The sequence below is a fragment of the Lytechinus variegatus genome, chromosome 2 (genome assembly GCF_018143015.1).
Source record: "Lytechinus variegatus isolate NC3 chromosome 2, Lvar_3.0, whole genome shotgun sequence".
Taxonomy (NCBI): domain Eukaryota; kingdom Metazoa; phylum Echinodermata; class Echinoidea; order Temnopleuroida; family Toxopneustidae; genus Lytechinus; species Lytechinus variegatus.
In genome coordinates, this window is record NC_054741.1 from 36,725,625 (window position 1) to 36,748,036 (window position 22,412).

The following is a 22,412-nucleotide window of genomic DNA, read 5'->3' on the forward strand; positions in this document are numbered from 1 at the left end:
GCCGCCTATCGTCGTTCCAGAAAAAGAAGTATTCCAGAAAAGAAAAGAAAAAAAAAACATCCGAACAGCCAAATGAACGAGAAGAGGGAAAAAGGATGAAGAAAAATTTCAAAGCCTTGGCTTATAATAAAAACAGTAACATTCCTTTTTTGGCAATGTGTTCGCCTTCAAGCCATAGAAACGACACAACCAGTGTCTTTCTTAAAAAAAAAATCGATGTCCATTATGAACAAACTCTCTCACTATGGAAACAAAAAAAAAACGGGGGTTGAATATTATTGAAGAAAAATGAAAAATTTGAAGTGTGAATAAACATATAGTGCTGTTCTGGAATTTACTATTTGGGGGCGGAGGACTCTATAAGTAAAACTGGAAATAAACTGAACGTGTTCTTATATAAAAACCACAAAGTTGAAATTCATTCGATCAGTAACTTGGCCAAATTTAATGCAACGTGCAATATCATTCCGGGCAGTGGCTATAGGACCTTTGCTTTGCTTGGCGTCTTCGATTTGTAAAACAGGTTTCACATCCCGCCATTTGAAGTCAGGCGCGGCGCCACTCTGTGCGTAGTATCGTCCGCGTTCTAATAGTACGTAATATAGTTACGATCGTCGCATTTTGTCCAGCCTGTTGACCATATTTTTTTGAGAATCTCTCTCGTGAACTGCTCTCTCGACCTATATATAGAAAGAATTCTTTATCACTTCCTCTCTCAAGTTTCTTGAAAATACGCGGATACAATATGGAAAGGAAAGTGGTCACTAAGCACAGTAGGTAAGTTAATCACATCATGGATTTTCAATGTGTGGATTTTATTACGTTTTACAGTTAGCTTAAATATATGAGATGATGTGTGCTTTTCATCATAAGTTAACCGCGGGACTCTTGATCGTGAGGTTGTGGGTTCAAATCCCGGATCGGCCATATGTCTCAACTTTGATCGGATGTAAAGTAAGAAAGTTATGACAAATTTAAGCTTCGTTTATTTTTCACAAAATATATTTTAACGTGTCAGTGATATCCATCACTTACTATCTCTTTTGTTTTTATTGTTTGAATTATACAATATTTCAATTTTTACAAAATAGGGAGCAAGTTGGCAGAACCATAAAATGTTAAAACAATGGTAATTCCACATGTTCAGAAAGGAATAAAACTTTATTTCACCTGAAAATGAGGGGGAAAATAGAATATTTCCTGTTATCATACAATAAAATACAAAAGAAAGAGTGAGTGGATGACATCATCAGTTCCCTCATTTGCATACCGACCAGAATGTGCATAATAACTGTTTGGTGAAATTAAGCGAAATCTTTAAATGTCATAACTTTCTTACTTCACATCTGATTTTGATGATTTTTTTAGTGTTGTGCTAGTTGGACTTTTCTCTTTTCATTCAAAACAACTTTTTATTGGTTATAACAGCTTGGCGTTATGCAGCGAAAATTTGCCCTGTCGAATTCCTACATGAGTCATTCTGCAGATACAGAAACTCTTTGCAAGGGTTTATCTTTTCTCAATCGCGACGCAAGACTTTTTCAAGTACACCGTAAATATATTGACAATGCCCATCAAATGACAATGAACAGCTGGGCGGTCTTTCCGAAAATTGGCGAGCTGTTGCAACTGTTTCATCCTAAGTTTGTTTTTTTTAAACGAGAACTGTGCCAATTTTTTATGGAATCATGAACCCATACCACATGCTGAAATGATGCTCGTTCTGGATCGATGGTCCAGTGACATACTAACTATAAATGACGATCTGAACAATATTATTCATTTATTTCTACAATAAAATAATATTGTGTAAGCCCCTGACCGTCCTTCAAGAATCTTCTCAATTTTCGCAGCATGGTGACGTCTTATTTTCTTCATGGAAATAATGGAGCCTCACAAGAGCTTGCAAAACAGACATGATTTCAAGTTCTTTAATATATATACATAATTATATATAGATTTATATTTAGCGTACTTTTTCCGAATTTGAATGATACATTTCAAGAAATAATGGACAGTGATCAAGATTGAATAATTATGACATTCAAACGGGTATTCATAATTTGTTATTTTATAAGCAAATGATTTTTTAAAGCAAAATAATGTAATGTGACTTAACTGATGACGGAAATAAAAATAATGCACTATAACCGGGGGATAATGAATATTAATCAACTGTGTATCCATGGTAAAGTATTAAGCATAATTCTATAACTAACATGACTAACATCGATAGAATATCATTACACGTCTGTGAAGAACATTAATTATTCATTTATTTAGAAAGTAGGTGTGCCCTATAGCACAACCATAATTTAGGCTTCTGCGCAAACAGAAATGGGAAAGGCTCCTGGCAAAGGTCTATGACGAGATCTGTTGGTGAATATAACCCAAGTCCGTGGTAAAAAAATTGTAAAAAAAAAATAACTAAATTGTTTGTTAGAATCTACCAGATATTTGAACTTTACCTTTAAGTCGGAAAAAAGCTTTCAACACATCCCAATTTTGTCTTAATCATATTAATCATCTGACCAGGATTATCATCCGATCGAATAAATAACCGAAATTGTGTAGCCAAAGAGAAACCGCGGATTGGATTGGTATGATTGGGTGAAGTTGAGGAAGGGAGGAGGGGGGGGGGGGGTACTCGATTCCCTTATCATCCTTCCCGCTACTCTCATTGAAAACACCATAATTAATTCAAACAGAGTTAGAACATGCTCCATTAATGGCAGAGTGAGGTTAATTGCTATAGTCATTGTAAGCCATATAGTGCCAGACGGATTCCTCATCTTCGATGCCAGGAGGTAAATTCATTATTCAAGTGGACTAACTCAGAGGGGGCACGGGGGACACGCCCCCTTTGAAGCAGTTGCCCCCTTTTCTTTTCTTATTTTCTTGCTTACCAGATACTTTACGGCAACAAAGTCTTCTATTTCGGAGTGATAAGGTTTTTTGGATACTTTTGCTTCTCATTAATAATTTGAGAGAAATTGACCAAATTGTCTAAAATCCGTGTATGAATACTGGATCCGCCCCTGCCTATTGCATGCCCCATGAAACAACGATGAGACACATATAAGTCACCTTCAATTTTAATGACAATATCAGGCGTGTAGGTGATACACTTGTGCATTTCAGTTTTAGGTAGGCTTGTATGTTTCGTTTATTGTTGGATTAGTTTTTATTAACATTTGATAGAGGTTAGTTCCTCCATTATCAGGTATCATTATTTAGTGGCCGCGATACCGTGGTCCACGTTAATTATTAGGAAAATCATCGTGGATTCCGACGTCATCACTGTCATCATATGTATATTTGCATTAACATCAGCATCATCATCATTAACAGCAGCAGCAGATTATCATCATCGTCGTTGTTGTCAATATCATCAGGGGTGGATATAGGTTTTTTCGAAAGGGGGCACATTTTCACGAGGAAAAATTTGACAAGCAAAAAAAAAGAAAGAAAAGAAAGATCTTCACTTTCAAAAGGGGGTCACACTTCTGTTTTAACGGCATTTTTACATTATACATTTTAATTGTGCCTCTCAAAGGGGGAGGGCACGGGCCGGCTGTGCGCCCCTGGATCCCCATTGATTAACATCATCATTCCCCTACTCCTCCCCCTTCATCATTATCACCTTCACTGTCATAATTAGCATCGTCATCATAATCGCCATCATCACCATCATCCTCCTAATCGTCAACATCATCAACATCATCAATAACAGCCCCAATGTCATGATCGCAAGGGTAATGATGATTTATCACGAAAATATCTTTATTACACACTGGTCATTATCATTGTGATCACCATCATAACTCTCGTGGCCTTTTCAATCATCATCATCATCATCATCATCATCATCATCATCATCATCATTGTCATCGTCGTCACCACCACCACCACCACCATCATCATCATCATTATCAACAGCATCATCATCCTCATTACCATAACAAAAACATAATCATCTTCATCATCATCATCATCACCATCATCATCACATCATTCATCACCACAACCACCACCATCATCATCGTCGTCGTCGTCATCAACACCACCACCACCAAAACAATAACAACAACAACAACGACGACATGACTGTCACCTTGCAACGTTACTTTAATTGTTCATGACTTTTTTCATCGTAGAGGAATGTTTATACCATGTCCTGTGCCTCCCTCCCTATCATACTGTCTTTCTTCTCGTTTTACTCTATCTCCCCTACTCCTCCCTCTCTGTCTGTCTGTTTGTTTGTCTGTCTCTCTCTCTTAATCTGAAATCTCTATCCGGTATCTTTTTTCTTCCCCTTCATTCCCATTCTCAATCGTCATGATCGTCACCATCTTACTACCACCCAAGAATCTCATCTGAAACTATGTTACCTCGATCCTCAGATGCGCTGTTATCGATTTCTAATTTGGATGCCCTCGATTACCGATATATTTCACGAGGGAATATTGGCTGCTTGGGAACATCTGATTATAATGCAACATCGCAAGTAGCACTTTAATAAAATCTTATGAAGTAAGGGCTAGTTCGCCTGACGGTCTTCACGGCATAATAAGATTAATGTCGGGTGTACTGATTCATTCTTGTCATCGTTTTTCTCTATATTCTAATAAATGAAAAATAGAGAAATAGTAGGTTGATTATTTTTAGGTAGGTCTTACTCTCTACTTTTTTAAATAGAAAATCCTCCATCCACCCCCTCTCTCTCTCTTTTCCCTCTCTTAATCACCATATATATAATCGATATCGTATTTATGTCCTTATCTGTTTTTCCCATCCCCTTTTTTCTGCATTTCTGTTATCCTTGTTATAGGCAGCTCCATTTCTATTTCAAAGCACACGGTGGAGATTAACGAACGATTAAACCTTGATGTTATCCTACCATCTGCCCTAATTTACTACAAAATGATCACAATATGTATAAGACTCTCCTTTCCTAGAAGCAATAAATTCATCCGTCTCAATTTCAGTCTATACTTCTTGGCTACTTTATCATTATACGTGATCTCAATTCCCTGAACTGGGAGATTTTCTGTATAAAGGAGCTTTTTTTCAAGGGACGTAGACATTTATTTTTAGTCGATCTGTCTCTGGTGGTGTTTATTTAGTTTTAATTCCACACCGACTACTGTGTCTGTTTGGAGACTTAGATTTAGAGGAAATGTGTGCTCGATGGTGACCAAGTGGTGGATCGTCAGATACCCCTACAAATGAATCTATGTTTTTAATGATTTTGGTGATCAGGCTGATTGATAGCTGATAGCCGAATATCAACCAAATTCGTCTGCTTTGTATAAGTCCATCACTTCCCCCCTCTCTGTCTGCTTGTCTGTCTGTCTTTCTCTTTGGCTATCGAAATTACTTCTCAACTTAATATGAAGATTTGTTAGGCAGCACTCTAAAGTGCACTGGTTGTGTCATTATTTCCTAAATTTTAGCCCCTTCTCCTCCCTCCCATCTCCCCCCCCCCCTCCCTCTCTCTTTCTCTTTGACGATCGGAGTCACTTTATATCGGCAACAACACCCTATATGTACACTAGTTGTTTCATTTCTTGATCGACCCCCCCTCTCTCACACACACAAACACCCTTGGACAATCGACCATAATCACTTCATATCTTATGAAGATCTACTTTACGCGCCAAGCATACGTACACCGGTTGTCTCCTTATTTCTGGAAGAACCATCCACCCCCCCCTTCGTCTTGCCTCTACCCTCTCAGTTGGTCTCTAATAGTATGAACCATACCCCCCCCCGTTATTCAGGGGATTTCCAATTTGATTTACAACACCATATCCTGAAATTGATGTGCCTTCGTTTCGATTTGCTGTACCAATCATTGCCGTGAATGGCAATTTTTCCAAAAAATTTCCTTTCAATTTCCATCCAATTTCCCTTCTTCGTCGCTGTATATCTCATCAGCCAGAATGATAGGCCAAGACCCATTCAGATTATGTGTTCTAGTCATGCATTTTGCATCATGATTTACAAGAGGGGCCCAATATAAGGGCAGTGGAGGGAACAAGACTAATTTGAAATCTTTAGGGCGATTGAAGGGGTGCGTACGCTGACAACGCTGGTAAACTCTGAATAAGGCAGTCGAAGTATCTAGAGATAAATCACATCTTCTAAGTATCCATTATGTTATGTTAATTTGTGGAAAACGATGGTGGTCTGTCAAGGCAAATACCACCCGTTATCTTAACTCGTTTGAACCCACTTCTCTCCGTCTCTTAAACTCAATGGCTTGAGTATACCTTCCCGCCTCACTCACCTTTCTTTCTTTCTTTCTTTTTCTTTCTTTCTTTCTTTCTTTCTTTCATTCTTTCTTTCTTTAATTTTCTTCCTTCTTTCTTTCCATCTTTGTCTTTCTTTCTCTATTTTTTCTTTCTTTCTTTCTTTCTTTCATTCATTTTTTCTTTAATTTTCTTCCTTCTTTCTTTCCATCTTTGTCTTTCTTTCTCTATTTTTTCTTTCTTTCTTTCTTTCTTTCTATCTTCTCTCTCTTCCCTTCCCATTTCATTTCTCTCTCTTCCTCTTCTGCCTCCCTCTCCCGATTTGATTATGATCCATGTTAGCAAGTATACTTGAATACATTACCCAACTACATAAGTAGTACTCACCTGAAATGTAAATTATATCTAACCTTGTTTTCACCCTTTATTACAATTTAATCAATCCAATAATTGTCTTTTCATGATTTCAGTGAACTCATATAACGCCTTTCATGTTATTTAAATACTCTGTTATGAATTATTACATGTATGTAAGATATTATGTTATGTTTATTGTCATGTTCCAAATGTAGATTCCATTGTTCATGTTAAATTTATACAATTTGTTGTCTATCATTTTGCACGGCATGTAAACAAGAAGAATTTCCAATTATGAACAATAAATTAATACTTGTACTTAACTAAATACATGCATTCTCTTCATGGTGAACAAAGCTGTGCAAAATGTATACAAATTTGCCGCCTTGTAGCCGTTTTATGAATTAAAGCCTAGGCCCTATTGAGAAAACTAAATGGACAAAATTTAGCGCTTTCTATCTATTTTTAAAATGGGTTAGAAAAGGATTGCAGACCCGTCAGTTGTTCACATCTTGGGGGACAACTACAATTTCTACACATTAAACAAACACCGGGGCTCAGACTTCATCTCCTAACGTAATGGTACACTCTGTCATTTAAAGCTCACGGGAATATTGTTAATATGACAAATCTATTTTTTATATTGATTCTATAAATAAATAACTATAAATCAAGTTAAATCAAGATTGCTTATGGGTTGCGAATCAACCCAGTGAACCTTTCGAGTTCCTTGCATATTACATTACAAACTGCAATTAAGTTTTGCTTTGTCATGTTCGTATAGACCTATACTCTTTAAAATCACCCTGGCCCTTCACTCATCACTTCACTCCACCATGCCACTAACGATAACGACGGACTGTGTCATATGATATGGGTCACGTCTTACAAAGATTAGCCATTGATCGCAATGTTGATCTTTACGATCGTTTGCATCGATCACTAAGTACAATCAAATGTGCACATGAACTTTAAGATCAAGCCCCAAGTTTTGTGTGACACGCTCTTGGATGATAGAAACAGAAGCTAACTTTCATTTGCAGACGTTCGTTCTGCTTGCTAGGCTCTCACAGACCAGACGAGAGGCTCGAAAAGAGGGGTACAGCGAGATATCGATATCTACATTATTCGCGCCCAAAGCTTAGGAAGAATACATTCAGATCCGACGTAGATTACGGCATAAGTACAGCATTAAAAGGGTGGTCCGGACAGAAAATATGTATATCTTAATACATAGAGTAGAATTCACTGAGCAAAATGCCGAAAATTTCATTAAAAATCGGATAAGTTTAAAGTTTAGCAATATTTTGTGAAAACAGTCGTCATGATATTCATTAGGTGGGCTGATGATGTCACATCTCCACTTTCCGTTTTCTTGTGTTATTACATAAAATCATATTTTTTTCATTATTTCATACTTGTGTGAAGAATATGTCTCCCTTATAATGAAATAAGTTGCAGCAATAAATATCTAATGCACTAAATCAGATGTCAATCCAATAATTCTAGTTCTTGGAGGAAAAAAATTGAATAAACCTATTTTCATATAATAAAATACAAAAGAACAAGTGGAGATGTGACATCATCAGCCCACCTAATGAATATTCATGACGACTGTTTTCACAAAATATTGCTAAACTTTAAAATTCAATAAGTTTGTTACTTGTCCGATTTTGATGAAATTTTTGACACTTTGCTCAGTGAATTCTACTCTATTTATTTAAGTATAAATACTTTCAGCCCGGACCATCCCTTTAATCATGTGTAGTTTACTGCTCTGCCTCAGGAAAGCTCTTCAGACTGGTTTTATTGGCTCTACTCGGAGACTTAGAGCTGAGAAGGATTTTTTTATAGAAAGAATAAAGTAATTAAAGGGGGAAATTAAAGGCTTTAACTCAGAGAATCACTCACATTCGTATGATATTATAGGTTTATAAGCTCGAGGTTTGGATTAGAATTTCCAATTCCCACTCATGATTACCACTCATAATTGTGAATTGTAAACTAAAATAGAAAACAGTGCATTCCAATATTATACAAAAAGGTGTAATAAACATTAGAATGCTAAATGCGATTTAAATTTATTATTTGAATGAATAAAAACATAGAAAAACATACCTTTGCTATATATCATTATCATATTTTTACAAATCTTTTTCTTTCTTTTTATTTTCAATATTTTCATGGAGACAACAATTAAGGTGAGGTTTAAAGAAAATTGTTTCAATTTTATCAATATGCACGGTTACTATCAATTTTATAACAAATATAATCTTCACATATTTATTTCTATAAAATTATTTAATTCGTTTAATTCATTCGGTAATGCATAAATGTTTAGGTTCCCATTTTCCCCTCTCTATATTTCAAATCTTATCTATCTTTCTGTCTATCACAAAATTCCAAGTATTAATAAAACAAGGTGGAAAATTATTTTGAGATACGAAATGCGAATGCGTTTTGAATAAGAAATGTCGATTAAAATGTAAAATTGTAATGATAAATATATATATATTTGCAAATTATTTCAGATCTGAAGGATTCACAATTTATATAGCTGTATTATTGATAAATCGCTGAATATGATTGATTTTGAATATTTAGGTTTTGTGACATATTGTATGTATAAACATACCGTTTGGTAAAGAAAAACTCTAGTTGCAGTATTTATAATGTTACAGTCAGTATTAATTCACTTTTCGTTCTATAGGAAATGATTATGATTATAATTTCACATGATACCATAGCGGAGAACCTGGAGGATGGGAGCATCACCTCAGTCACAATTTAACCAAAATTATTCAATTTTAATTTTAATTTCCATAGCTGCGTCATTTTCCATCCGATTTGTTAATAAATTTTCATTGCTTGGCTTGTTTGATTCCACTCTATTCATTCCATCCGAATTCTCCTCAGCCTATATAGAGTGTCCTTTTAAAATGAAATGAGGAATGGCTAATATGAAGGAAGTAGTCACTGCATATCTTCACGAAATATCTATTGGGTGAATGCTTGTGCTTGATTTCACTTCTCAATGGGGGAACATACCCGACAAGAAACGATTCAGATCCAGGATAAACATGATTAATGTTTCCTTCTTGATGGGATTCTTTCAAGAGATTTATATGAGATAGTTAAAGGCCCTTTTATATTAAAAAAGACGGGAAAACAAAGAAAAAACAGATGTTACTGATCAGAGTTCCCCTGACCGCGACTTCTGTAGATTAATATATTTAGTGAGACACGCCGTGAAACAGACTTAATAATGGATTGTATATAATAGTAGAATTAAATTTGTATAATAATTATGTCATGATATAAATTGGGTATAAATGATTGCGATAATGAATACTTTATATGACACATTCCTTACTGTCATAGTACGATATTATTTTTTGAATGATGTCCACTTTAACCTTAACCAGACGCCAATAAAATGTATACGTGGAATGAATGTTAGGGCACGTCTCAAAATTGTTGGTTTATAATAATAATAATAATAATAATTAACATTTATATAGCGCTTAATACAACAGTTTCTTTCATTGGAAAGAAAAAAAAAGAAGTAGCAAAATACAGTGAGAGAGAAAAGGATATGGAATTAAGAGGACTGCTTAATGAGGTAAGATTTGAGCAAGGATCTTCCAACACAGCTCCTTGATTTGAGGAGTGTTTTGAAAGATTCGACAGTGGATGCATTACGGATGGAGATGGGGAGATTGTTCCAGAGTTTAGGGGCAAGAGCAGAAAAAGCACGATTGCCATAACGGGTAAAAGTGCGGGGTCCTAGAACGATTTCATTTCTCCAATTTTGCCAAGAGGCAGAAGGCCAAAAGGGAAACCTAACACTTAACTGCTGTAGGTATAACATTCCCCCTATTCGGGAGAGGATGTATATCAAGGCGTGTAGGTATTTGTAGCTACCTAGGGTGTATGAAGTGATTTCTTAGAGGAACATCCTCTTCTTATATCCCCCAATTCACCTCTGTATCGAAGATGAAGCTTCTTTCATCCGACCATAACACCACTCTACCAGCGGCGGGTTATTGGAAATATTTTATCAAGGCGTGTAGGTATTTTATAGCGGCCTAGGGTGGATGTCGGGATTTCTGGAATCTGACACGGTTAGTCTATATTCCATCCAGTAATTGACATGCTTATGATAGATAGGACCATCAGAGAGCTGTGTGTTTAGGAGTGACATGATACAATCGACCCCCTTTCTACCACATTTGTCGGAGTCCTATTGACTCTTTCCCCTTCTTTCCTTTTCTCTCCGCTCTCCCCCTTTGTATAAAGCATTGCACTAGTGACGTCACTCCGTTCTGATTAAAAAAAAAATTTATTCTCTTTCCCTTGCTATGTCTCCGTTTCACTCCTTCTAATCTTCTATTTCACACTCTGCTCTTCGTGGTCTTCTCCTCTTTCTCTCCCCTCTCTCTCTCTCTCTCTCTCTCTCTCTTGTTTGCCACCTTCCCTCCCTGGTATCACAGTTCTCTCACTTTAACACATACTCCATTATGCTACAATTGTCTTAGACCATTTAAAGGTCAAGTCCACCTCAGAAATTGTTGATTTGAATCAATAGACAAAAATCAGACAAGCACAACGCTGAAAATTTCATCAAAATCGGATGTAAAATAAGAAAGTTATGACATTTCAAAGTTTCTTAACAAAATAATTACTTGAACGAGCCAGTTACATCCAAATGAGAGAGTCGATGATGTCACTCACTATTTCTTTTGTTTTTTATTGTTTGAATTATACAATATTTCAATATTTACGAATTTGATGATTAGGACCTCCTTGCCTAAAACACAAAATGTTAAAATAATGGAATTCCACGTGTTCAAGGAGGAATGAAACTTCATTTAACATGACAGTGACGAGAATATCAAAATATTTCATGTAATAAAATACAAAGAAATAGTGAGTGATGTCATCAGTTCCCTTCATTTGCATACCGACCGAGATGTGCATATAACTGTTTTGTGAAATGAAGCGAAACTTTAAAATGTCATAACTTTCTTATTTTACATCCGATTTTGATGAAATTTTCAGTGTTATGCTTGTTGAATTTTTCTCTTTTTATTCAAATCAAGTTTTTGTTGGGGTGGACTTGTCCTTTAATTTCAATCCTCGTTTGATTCATAATCCATTAGTGTAATTGCATTTAAAAGCACCACTATTTTGTTCAACAAGTATTATTTCTGGAACGAATATACACTTTCAGAAATAAAACAGTTTGGTTAATAATAATTAGAAACGTTTAAATGTTGGCTAAAATGAAATAAACGAATATAGATATTCAATTACCAATAGTTGGTACAGGTTCATATGATTATGCTTACCAAAACGATAGGCCCGTCAAAACATTTCTGAGAGTGTCATGACATAGATGTACGATAACCATTATCATTCCCCGGTATTAATTGCACCCTTCATCTCGACGGTCGCCCCCCCCCTCCGTCTCCCTTTCTGATGCCTGATGTCAGGTGGATGGAATTCATTGCATGGTCTAGATACCAATGCAGGGTAGGAGGGAATAAAACCCAGCTCCAGTTGTAGAGAACTACCGTTAACACTCACACCCATTCTCTACATCAAGTGCTGGTCGCTTCTAACTCCTCTTACTATCCGGACCAATATTTTATTTTGCATCTTGGAGGACCTATATACTTTCGCTCTAGTTTTTGGTGTATATACTTCTCTTGATCATACCTATCCCACTTCGAGTCATATTTGGGAGTTTTCTGAACATCTCACCAAAGGGAAACAATTCGTGTTTTATTAACAGTTTCCTGTATTTTGGACTTAAGAACGATTATACGACGTTCACACTACGATTATATTACGATAACACTACGAGCACACTGTAGTTAAACTGAGTTCTTCGGTCCATTTTTCGCTTTGCTTTCGCAATCCTGGAGCCCGATAATCAAAACTTTGGAATGGCCTTACGACGAGATCCTTACAATTATTCTTACAGTTCTCGACGTCGATTCACCGACGACGGCGGATGGGATCATCAACCAATGCCTAGTCGACTCGGTCTCGAGCAACGCTTCGGCGACGTCGTTCATTTCGAGGACGACTTCGGGGACTTCCCGGCTCACCCGAGTTCTTCGCAGTACTACGTGACATCGAGGCCGACGACGGCGATGGTGCCTTCGAGGAGGATGGAGGTCGCCAGCATGCCTCCGATGAGGATGGGGAGGACACCCATTCCCGTGTCGACGGGGGATGTCATGATGACGGACACCGACTTCAAAGTGGCTGTCGACGTCAGTAACTTTGACCCGGAGGACATCGAAATCAAGGTAAAAAAAATTAATGGCCCTCTTTTTAATTTCTCATTTCTTCTGGTTCTGGTAGGTGTTTAATAAAGCTATTCATTAGTTACGAGCAACTTTACGAATTACTAGTACTAGTGATCTATTCTTGTGGTATGATATACACCAAATTTACATTGATGTTGAGTTGGCTTTTAAGAAAAGATCACCAGTCCCACGTAAAATCGCTCTTAACTTAATTACGATTAGCCTTATGAAACACCTACCAGGAACACCGAACTTTCCTTGTGACTTCCCCCCACCCCCCCCAAAAAAAGGGGGAAGAACAGAAAAAAGGGGCACTATCAAAAAGTGGGGCCTTGGTCATGTAACTCTTAAATTCAATAATCCTATTATTCAAGAATGGACTTTCCCTTCGGGAAGTCTGGCCCCTTTATCAAAATACCCCTGGTGCCTCCCATGTGCTAGTGTATTTTGTATGGTCATAATGTGTCTTTGATTGATTGGATAATCAAGGAAGGGGGGGAATGGGGGTTTCAGCCCCCCTTTTTTCCTAAATAGTGTACAAAAACGCAAAATGACAATTTGATTGTGATTTTTTTTGCATGGTCAGCCCCCCTACCCGCTTTCAAAACCGTTCCGCGGCCCCTGAATATTATGCATGTTGTGTGAATACCTTACTGATGGTTGAAATAAAAATGTTCTATCGGGAATGCTGAATCACTTTAAGAAAATCATTTCCCATTAACAATAGCTTTATGACCTCTTACAGAAGAAATTATACCCATTTATTTCCGTATTTGTGGGAAAATAAGATCAAAATTTAAATCGAAATGAGGAATCAAAAAAAGGTTCATGTATCTTCTGAATGTGGACAACTATACATGGCAGTCACGTATTTATTGTCTTAGCTTTCTCCATAGCAAATCATGCAAATCTATAACATATAAATTTAATACTGTATGATAATTCTTAGGCCTATGTAATTTGTGGATTGATGTCCTAAATCTATAAGACAAACAATGAATAAAAGATTTTTTAACGAATGCTATAGGTTGGTGTGGACTTATATTCGGCCGGTGAACTAGTATAAGAACAGCAGTCACTTAAATATCAATCCGCTATTACATGAATGGTGTCCAAACTACCGTATACCGAAATATATCCCCATACTACCAAAGTCAAGAAACTCCTCCCCACCCCCCCCCCACACACCCACACCGATGTATAAAACCATCCCACTGTACACATTTTTCACGGTTACCATGCAATACTACAATGTTTTATTATTGTATTTCGATGAGGGTGTTTGTGCACACACTAACTGTTATTTTTACCGTGTTGGTATAACGCACCTCTGTTACTCGTGTTGACGCCGCCACATATTTACGTTATAATGTACATGTATTTTGCGTAGAAACAACGCCAAGGCCATTAAAGGGATGGTTCAGGGCTGGAAATATTTATATCTCAATAAATAGAGTAAAATTCACAGAACAAATGCTGAAAATTTGACCACAAAATCGGATAACAAATAACAAAGTTATTGAATTTTAAAGATTTGCATTATTCCGGTGGAACAATTCTAGGCATGTCTTTATGAATATTCGTTAGGTGGGCATTTTATGTCATATCCCAACTTGTTTTTTTTTAAATATATGAAATTAGGTTTATTAAAAATATTCTACCAAGTGCTAAAACAATTGGATTGACAGCAGTACTGATTAAATGAATTAGTTACTTATTGCTGCAACTTATTTCTTCATAATGAGACACATCATTTATATGTACGAAAAATAAAAAAAAAATGTATGATTTCATGTAATAGTGTAAGAAAAAAGAAAGTGAGAATGTGACATCATCACCTTCACCTAATGAATATTCATGACGATGTGCATATAACTGCTTTCACAAAATATTGATAAACTTCAAAATTCAATCAGATAACTTCGCTATTTGTTATCCGATTTTGATGAAATTTTCGGTTACACTTCGTATTTCCGAAGCTTCGTAATTCCGAAGGTTCTTTATTCCGAAGGTTCGTAATTCCGAAACACGTAAATTGCCTATACCTCGATGTTCGTTAATCCGAAAACGAAAAAGGGTTCGTTAATCCGAACATTTGTGGCGTAATTCCGACGATTCGTTATTCCGAAGGTTCGATAATCCGAAAACGAAATAATGTTCGTTGTTCCGAAGGTTCGTTAATCCGAAAACGAAATAAGGTTCGTTGTTCCGAAGGTTCGTTAATCCGAAAACGAAAAAAGGTTCGTTATTCCGAAGGTTCGTTGATCCGAAAACGAAATAAGGTTCGTTTTTCCGAAGGTTCGTTAATCCGAAAACGAAATAAGGTTCGTTAATCCGAAAAGAAAATAAGGTTCGTTTTTCCGAAGGTTCGTTAATCCGAAAACGAAATAAGGTTCGTTAATCCGAAAACAAAATAAGGTTCGTTAATCCGAAAACAAAATAAGGTTCGTTAATCCGAAAAATGAAAACCGGGAAAGCAGAGGCAAGGGGAGGGGGGCGGGGGACACTGTTGCCGTTCAATTATCATACGAGGATGGGAAGGCAAGGGCGGCCGAACGAATTTTCGTTGGGGGTAAAGCCAAAAAATGAAACTCATACGTCAAAATTGGGACTGTGGTGATATTTTCACCTTAAGATTATCATCTGCTTGAAGTCATTGTCTGTTTGATAGTGATTAAGTAGAGAATAACTTTTTTGAAGTGACTTCTTATTATGGCAAAATGTATATTTAGGCTTTATTTTTCGGGAGAGAGTATAATGAGCGAGCGGCTTTGTAAAACAAATTCAAAGGAGAAGTTGTATAACGTTTTTTGTGGTCAGTTATTCTTAAAATGGCATTATTGCGAGGTGTTGCGAGCGTGAATCACAAGCTAAACTTTAGGTTATTTCAATAAAAAATGAAAATTAGTTTTTAAAAATCTGCTGTCATTAAAAAGATGTGCATCTAACTAAAGAATTAACACGAGCGCAAAACGCGAGCTTAAACATACTGACCAGAAAAGGAACCTGTTAAAGAAAGCATTTAGTGACCTCTTTAGGATGCATATTTCACCAATCGAATGAGAGTGCGAAGCGCAAGCTGAAATTTTTCAATATTCCAGCCTGAAAACTTAACTTAACTTGTATACTTTAAAAAGAGTATTTTATTTCGAAAAAACATGAAAAACGGCATATTTATTTTTGAAAAAGGAACTTTCCCATTTTGGAAAATATTAATTCCCCTGTTTTTTATTCCATTTTTGATGCCCCCTGCCTCCCTCCCGGTGGATCCAACTTTGGTCAAATAGAGGGGGGGGGGATTTTTTTAGCCATATTTTCCTTGATCGGCAGTTTAAAGTTGATTTTTGTTTGTTTCTTTGAAAGGGTAGTCCTAACAGTCAATAATTAGCTTTATCCTTATAAAATAAAGTAAATATGTAATAACATGATAAACCCTTTTTAAATAATGCGAGCGCGAGCTATATTTTTGTTAATGTGATGGGCAATATGTTTGTGATCTTCAAAGCGAGATGCCTATGTAACTAAATTTAGATAATAACTGCTAGCAAGAAGCGCGAACATAATTTTTAAATATATAAGCTCTAATCTGATCTAAAGGGGACATTTTAAGAACTTTTTGTAGTTAGCCATGAAGACGATGCGTGTTTTAGCCAATGGCGGCGGAACGTATTTTTTTTTTGGGGGGGCAAAGTAAAAAAAAAAGGGGGCCAATAGGGGCAATTTGGTGCAAACGGATATTTTCACCATTAGATTATCATCTGTGTAAAGAGGTTGTGTGTTTTTGTAGTAACTAAATTGAGCACAATTTTTTAAGTGATCACTAAACATGCTAAAGTTATATATTTACGTTTCATTTCTGCGAGCGTAGAGAGCAAGCGGTTTTGGGGAAAAAGTCAAATCTGAAGATGTAAAATTCACCTTTTTGGTCAATACTGTGAAAAGGGCATCCTTGTGAGATGTTGCGAGCGAATCACGTGCTCAAACTTTTGGAAATTTCATGTGGGCCTAGAATGATGATATTGATATAGATATCATTTACCCAGGGAAGCCACTTCAGTTCTGAAAACTATTCTCCCAGCTATTATTTTTTTTTTACAAGAATGCTATAGAATGTCCAGTTTTCAGGTTGGAAAATCGGGAAAATTTGGCTCACGTTTCTCGCTCGCATCAAGTATTGTTTATTGAGGAACTCATTCTATTCCTGGTTACAAAAAAGAAGTATGAAATGTCCAGTTTTCAGGTTGGAATATCACAAATTTTAAGCTTGCGGTTCGCGCTCTCATTATATAGTTCGTGAGATATATATTCTATTCATGAGTGACTAAATGCAGTCCTTAAAAGATTACTTTCTGAAGCCTGTTGCATAAAACTTTTTACCTGAGAAAACTCTGGTAAAAACTGAAAACTAAGGTTAGTCTGATTTCCGCCAATTATATACTTTAGCACAGGGCAAACTAAACTCCTGTAAAAACAACCTGAGTTTTCTCAGGTAAAAAGTTTCATGCAACAGGCCCCAGGTCAGTATATAAACAAATTAAAACTCGCCCTCGCATTAATTCTTTAGAAAGATACACATCTTTCTCACGATTACAAAAAATGCTCCGAATGCTCACTTCACGTCTTGTTACATGAAATGTCTACTAGTTTCAGCTTGCGATTCGCTCTTTCAACATCTCACAAGGATCAGTATTATTTTTATTTTTATTACCAGCAGAAGCTGTTATTAAAAATGACATCCTCTCCAATACAAATCCTATTATCTAGAGGTTGCTCGCACGCTTCCAACACACTTGATCCCCTGCATCTTTAATTAAACCATTTGCTTATATAGGCAGCAATTGCTCAGATAAAATCGAAATTAGCCTATGCTTGATCAGGGCGCCATTCTTAATGAAATACATGCTTTGGTCCGAACACACATCATCGATCGTTATTACTATCATTGCATAATATCGTGAATCTTGTAATGACAACATCGTTTTTGTTACCAAAATGAATTATTTTCATTCTCGGAAATACGAACCTTATTTAATTTTCGGATTAACGAACCTTATTTCGTTTTCGGATTAACGAACCTTATTTCGTTTTCGGATTAACGAACCTTATTTCGTTTTCGGATTAACGAACCTTCGGAATTACGAACCTTATTTCGTTTTCGGATTAACGAACCTTCGGAATTACGAACCTTATTTTGTTTTCGGATTAACGAACCTTCGGAATTACGAACCTTATTTCGTTTTCGGATTAACGAACCTTCGGAATTACGAACCTTATTTCGTTTTCGGATTGACGAACCTTCGGAATTACGAACCTTCGGAATTACGAACCTTCGGAAATACGAACCTTCGGAATAACCGAACCTTCGGAATTACGAAGCTTCGGAATTACGAATGTATGCGAAATTTTCAGCATTTTTCTCTGTCAATTTTACTTTATTTATTTATATATAAATATTTTCAACCCGGACCATCCCTCAATACATTTTATCCTTGGTTGTGCACACGTGAAAAATGGAACAATTATTTTCAACTCTTGAGAGGAGAAGTAAGGAAAATGAAAAATTAGATGTAGGCTAGCATACATGTTTTGTGATACTTACTTTGTATGTGTACGAAGCATTTGTTTTTAATAAGAAATAGATTTTAACAAAAATCAATGACAATGAACGTATACAAATAGCAAGGGAAAGAGAAGGAATATGCAAATGGTCAAGTAGGCCTAACCAAACTAGAGGGTGGATTGATAAAGAACTACTAGAAAATTTATGACCATACTTTTGCATGACGGTTTTCAAAATCTCAAAATATAATTATATACATGATTTTCTATTATTTGTTATTTGGGGTGGTGAAAGTTGAAGTTCCTGTTTAATAGTATAAAGCACCATCCGTCAGTATCCACTTTCATATACCTCAAGTGTTACGTGCTGCATCCAATTTTAATGGAATTTTCGTGAGGGCAATGTAAATGATCCCCGCTGATTTAATTGCATGGGGGCCAACATTCCTATACGTGCAGTCATCACACTAGAAGTTTCTTGCGTACGTTTGGGTGTTCATTCGGAGAAGGCATTTTCTAGCAGACGTCTCCCCCGACATATCGTATGGCTATTATTATTACGATGACGATGCTTGCGATGATAGTAATGATGATAATGATGATGCATCGAGGAAGATGATGATGAAAATGATGATAATGGCAATGATGTGAGGATGACGATAATGAAGATGATGATGATGATGATGATGATGATGGTGATGTTGGTGATGATGGTGATGATGATGATGATGAGGATGGTGATGATGACGGGGTCACTAGCATATATGCCTGTAATAGGGCTTGGGGCCTATAAAATGTTCAATGACCAAGAGAAAAGGGGAAAAAGGAAAGGGATTTTTTTTTTTTTGGGGGGGGTTCATTACGTTATTGATGACGGTAATATAAAGGTAAAATTAAGCAATGCTCTTGATGCAAGATTGGATATACACAATAAAAACTGTGTTCAAACTTTTATACAACGTTGTTTGATATATGAACTGTACAGTATTTTATCAAAACATGTTTAAGAAATCAAGCTTTATTTAATGGACAGCAGGATATTAAAATTAAATAAATCATACACTGTTTAAACTATTAAACAACTACTGTATAATACTAAACAACTACTGTATAGTCCATATATATAGCAAACAGCATTGTACACATAGGCCCGTATTCTGAACTCGGGTTCAAATTAAGCCCTGGTTTAAAGTTGTGGTTTATCTATGGAGAGCCAATTAGGGCACAAATCCCTAACAGTACACATCCAAGCTATTAACTTATATGACACCCCAAATGTTCATAATTGTCTGGGAATGATAGATTAAGTATTTTGTATTATTTTTCTTCGTTATGAAAGCAAAATATCAAACATAAGAAAGAAACAATAGGATCATATTTTTTTTTAATTTTTGGCTCCCCATAATTTTAGCACAGAGTTAGACCATGGTCTAAGTTAATAAACCTGCATGACTTCAGAATACGGGCCATGTAATGTAAACAACATTTTACTGTGTATAGTTACTATATGCCTATAGGTGCTTCGACTCACACTATCAAATCTATCCATTTTTTTCTATCAACCCCTCCCCCCTCCTAGATCGTTGATACCGAACTCACGGTGCACGGCAAGCACATGGAAAAACAGGACGACCACGGCAAGATCTCCCGGGAGTTTACCCGTCGCTATACCCTCCCGCCCGATGTCGACCCTACCACTGTGACGTCATCGTTGGGCCAAGATGGCATCCTGGCTATTCAAGCTCCCCGCAATCCTCCCAAACCGAAGAACCAAAACATCCCCATCAAGGTTGAGAGTAAGCCAGCCATCGGAGGGGCTAAGAAGTAAAATCGCCGAAAGTTCTGGCGGCCCCGTTTCATAAAACTTGTTATGATAACAACAGTTTAAAGCTACTTGAATCGTACAATATGATTGGCTGATAGTAGACTTGTTATAGAAATTGTGCGTTTGCTATAATAACAAGTTTTTATTTTATGAAACGGGCCCCTGGTGGTATCATACGAGTCACGCCACCAGAACAAACTCCAAACCGACTTCACCCGGTTTACAAACTTTAATGTGCCATTAAATTTAAAGGGATGGGGAGATATGTTACCTCGCCATGTCGACTTTTACAGAGTCGGTTGTATGTCGACATGGCGAGATATACGTGATGGACGTATCTTGCCATGTCAACTTTTTATAAGTTTACTGGGCAAGATAATGACCTCGCCATGTCGTCATAACTTATTCTGGGGCCGACTTGGCAAGATAAAGTATCTCGTAATAACAACATATTTTTTTTTATAGGACGACTTGTCAAAATCTTACCATGCCAAAATAAAACTGTTTGTAAGTCGACATGGAGAGATAACGCATTTCCATGTTGAAATACAACTATTATGAGTCAGTTTTCACAAAACAACATATCTCGAAGCATAATGAGTGTATTAAAGTCGACTTGGCAAGGTAACGTATCTCGCCATGTCACTATCGGGCCGACTTCGGTTTCACTGATATGACCGTATATGTTCCCAAATTTATTTTACCCAAGGCTTTATAACAAATGACAATAATAGCCTATAAAGTCCAAACATTATGGTCCCAAAGTCGTAACGGGCGATGTAGTAAATCGTTACTGTGACAAAGCTATTTTCACGAACAGAAAAAGTTTATTTTACGTCTCCAAATGAGAGATCGCAATGTACAAAAGTGCTAATTGATATCTGCTTATTCGGATTTTAGGTCATGTGATTAAAGTCATTGGAGAACTCGATGGCTCGCCATAAAACAGTTTTTCGTAACATTTCTTAATGTCATTGTAACTTTACTACCCGCTTTGTGAAACACCTCCTGCATAATTATGGAGCCCCGACATATAAAGAGTTGTGATCGATCGGTTTAAATCGAGCTGAAATTTTATTGATATTGATCTCAAGTATACGAGATAGGAATTGATAACAATCTCATTTGAGTTTGATTTAAATCGATTGCAACTCTATGTAAGATAGGGACATGGTGTATCATTATTGAGAACCTTCTGTGACATATTTTTTTATGTTTCTTTTCTTTAATTATTATGGTAAGCCTATATTGGGACAGGCGATCGGCCTCTATACATTGCATTTTTAAATATTTTTTTTCAAGTATTGTACAATTTCGTTGTTAATTAGCAGAGTTTGCTTGTTTCTTACTTTCAATTATAAGGGCAAATTCCTAGGCTTATCAAGAAGCAATCGTTAAGTTAAGGATTAGAAATTCTGTAACTTTTAAGTGTTTTACAAAGATGTCAAGTAGATTTTTTTTGTTAGCTTAATATTGATTTCTATTTATGAATTCACAGATAAATCTACTGTAAATCTTAGCTTGACTTGAATCTAATTTTTGCGTCAATACATAAATGAAAGAAATCTTTGAATTCTGTCTTCCATTGAGTAAGATCTAATTTCAAATCAAACCTTTTTTATTTGGCTCCGAGCTATATCATTTATTACTAAAAGTTTACCAAAAAAATCACTAAACCATGTGATCTCATTTCACTGAAGCGTGGTCTACAAAAAAATCTTAGAAACCTTGCAAAAATTCTAATTGAAAGTAACTGAAATATATATTTTTTAAATGAATTAGTTTAGAAGTTTGAATGGATGATTTTAAGAAATTTCAGAAATTATTGTTTATAAAACAGGACAGCGCTATTCAAATCTGAATATATATTTATTTTTTTAATCATATATAGTGTAGGATGAAATTGGCAATTAGGTAGTCATGTTTACAAGCCTAATCGTCAATAGACTATATACACTTAAAACTGATTGGTCAAATTAATCAAAATATTTGATGTGTGTTGAAATTTAAAATTTTCGAAATGAACTGATAGTACTATCTAAATCATTGATATTCTTCAATGACTTTGGCTGGGGACATTCACCACGTCATTATTCG

General features: G+C 36.2%; 1 protein-coding gene across 2 annotated transcripts; it reads left to right on the forward strand.

Annotated features, from left to right (window-relative positions):
* Positions 1 to 372: 372 nt before the first annotated feature.
* LOC121407998 (alpha-crystallin B chain-like) lies at positions 373 to 20,412 on the forward strand. 2 transcript variants are annotated; one of them, XM_041599290.1, is made up of 3 exons: positions 373 to 777; positions 12,601 to 12,931; positions 20,070 to 20,412. In XM_041599290.1, exons 1-3 carry the CDS (start codon positions 746 to 748, stop codon positions 20,316 to 20,318), a joined length of 612 nt encoding a protein of 203 aa, XP_041455224.1. In that variant the 5' UTR covers positions 373 to 745; the 3' UTR covers positions 20,319 to 20,412. The 2 variants fall into 2 exon arrangements, with proteins under 2 accessions (XP_041455224.1, XP_041455223.1); XM_041599289.1 differs by lacking the exon at positions 373 to 777 and having other exon boundaries at positions 12,159 to 12,931.
* The last annotated feature ends 2,000 nt before the right edge of the window (positions 20,413 to 22,412 follow it).

Coding starts and splice junctions, on each gene's coding strand:
- LOC121407998 (XM_041599289.1), top strand. CDS start 12,563: ATGGCCTTACGACGAGATCCTTACAATTATTCTTACAGTTCTCGACGT. Junction 12,932..20,069: donor CGGAGGACATCGAAATCAAG/GTAAAAAAAATT, acceptor CCCCCCTCCTAG/ATCGTTGATACCGAACTCAC.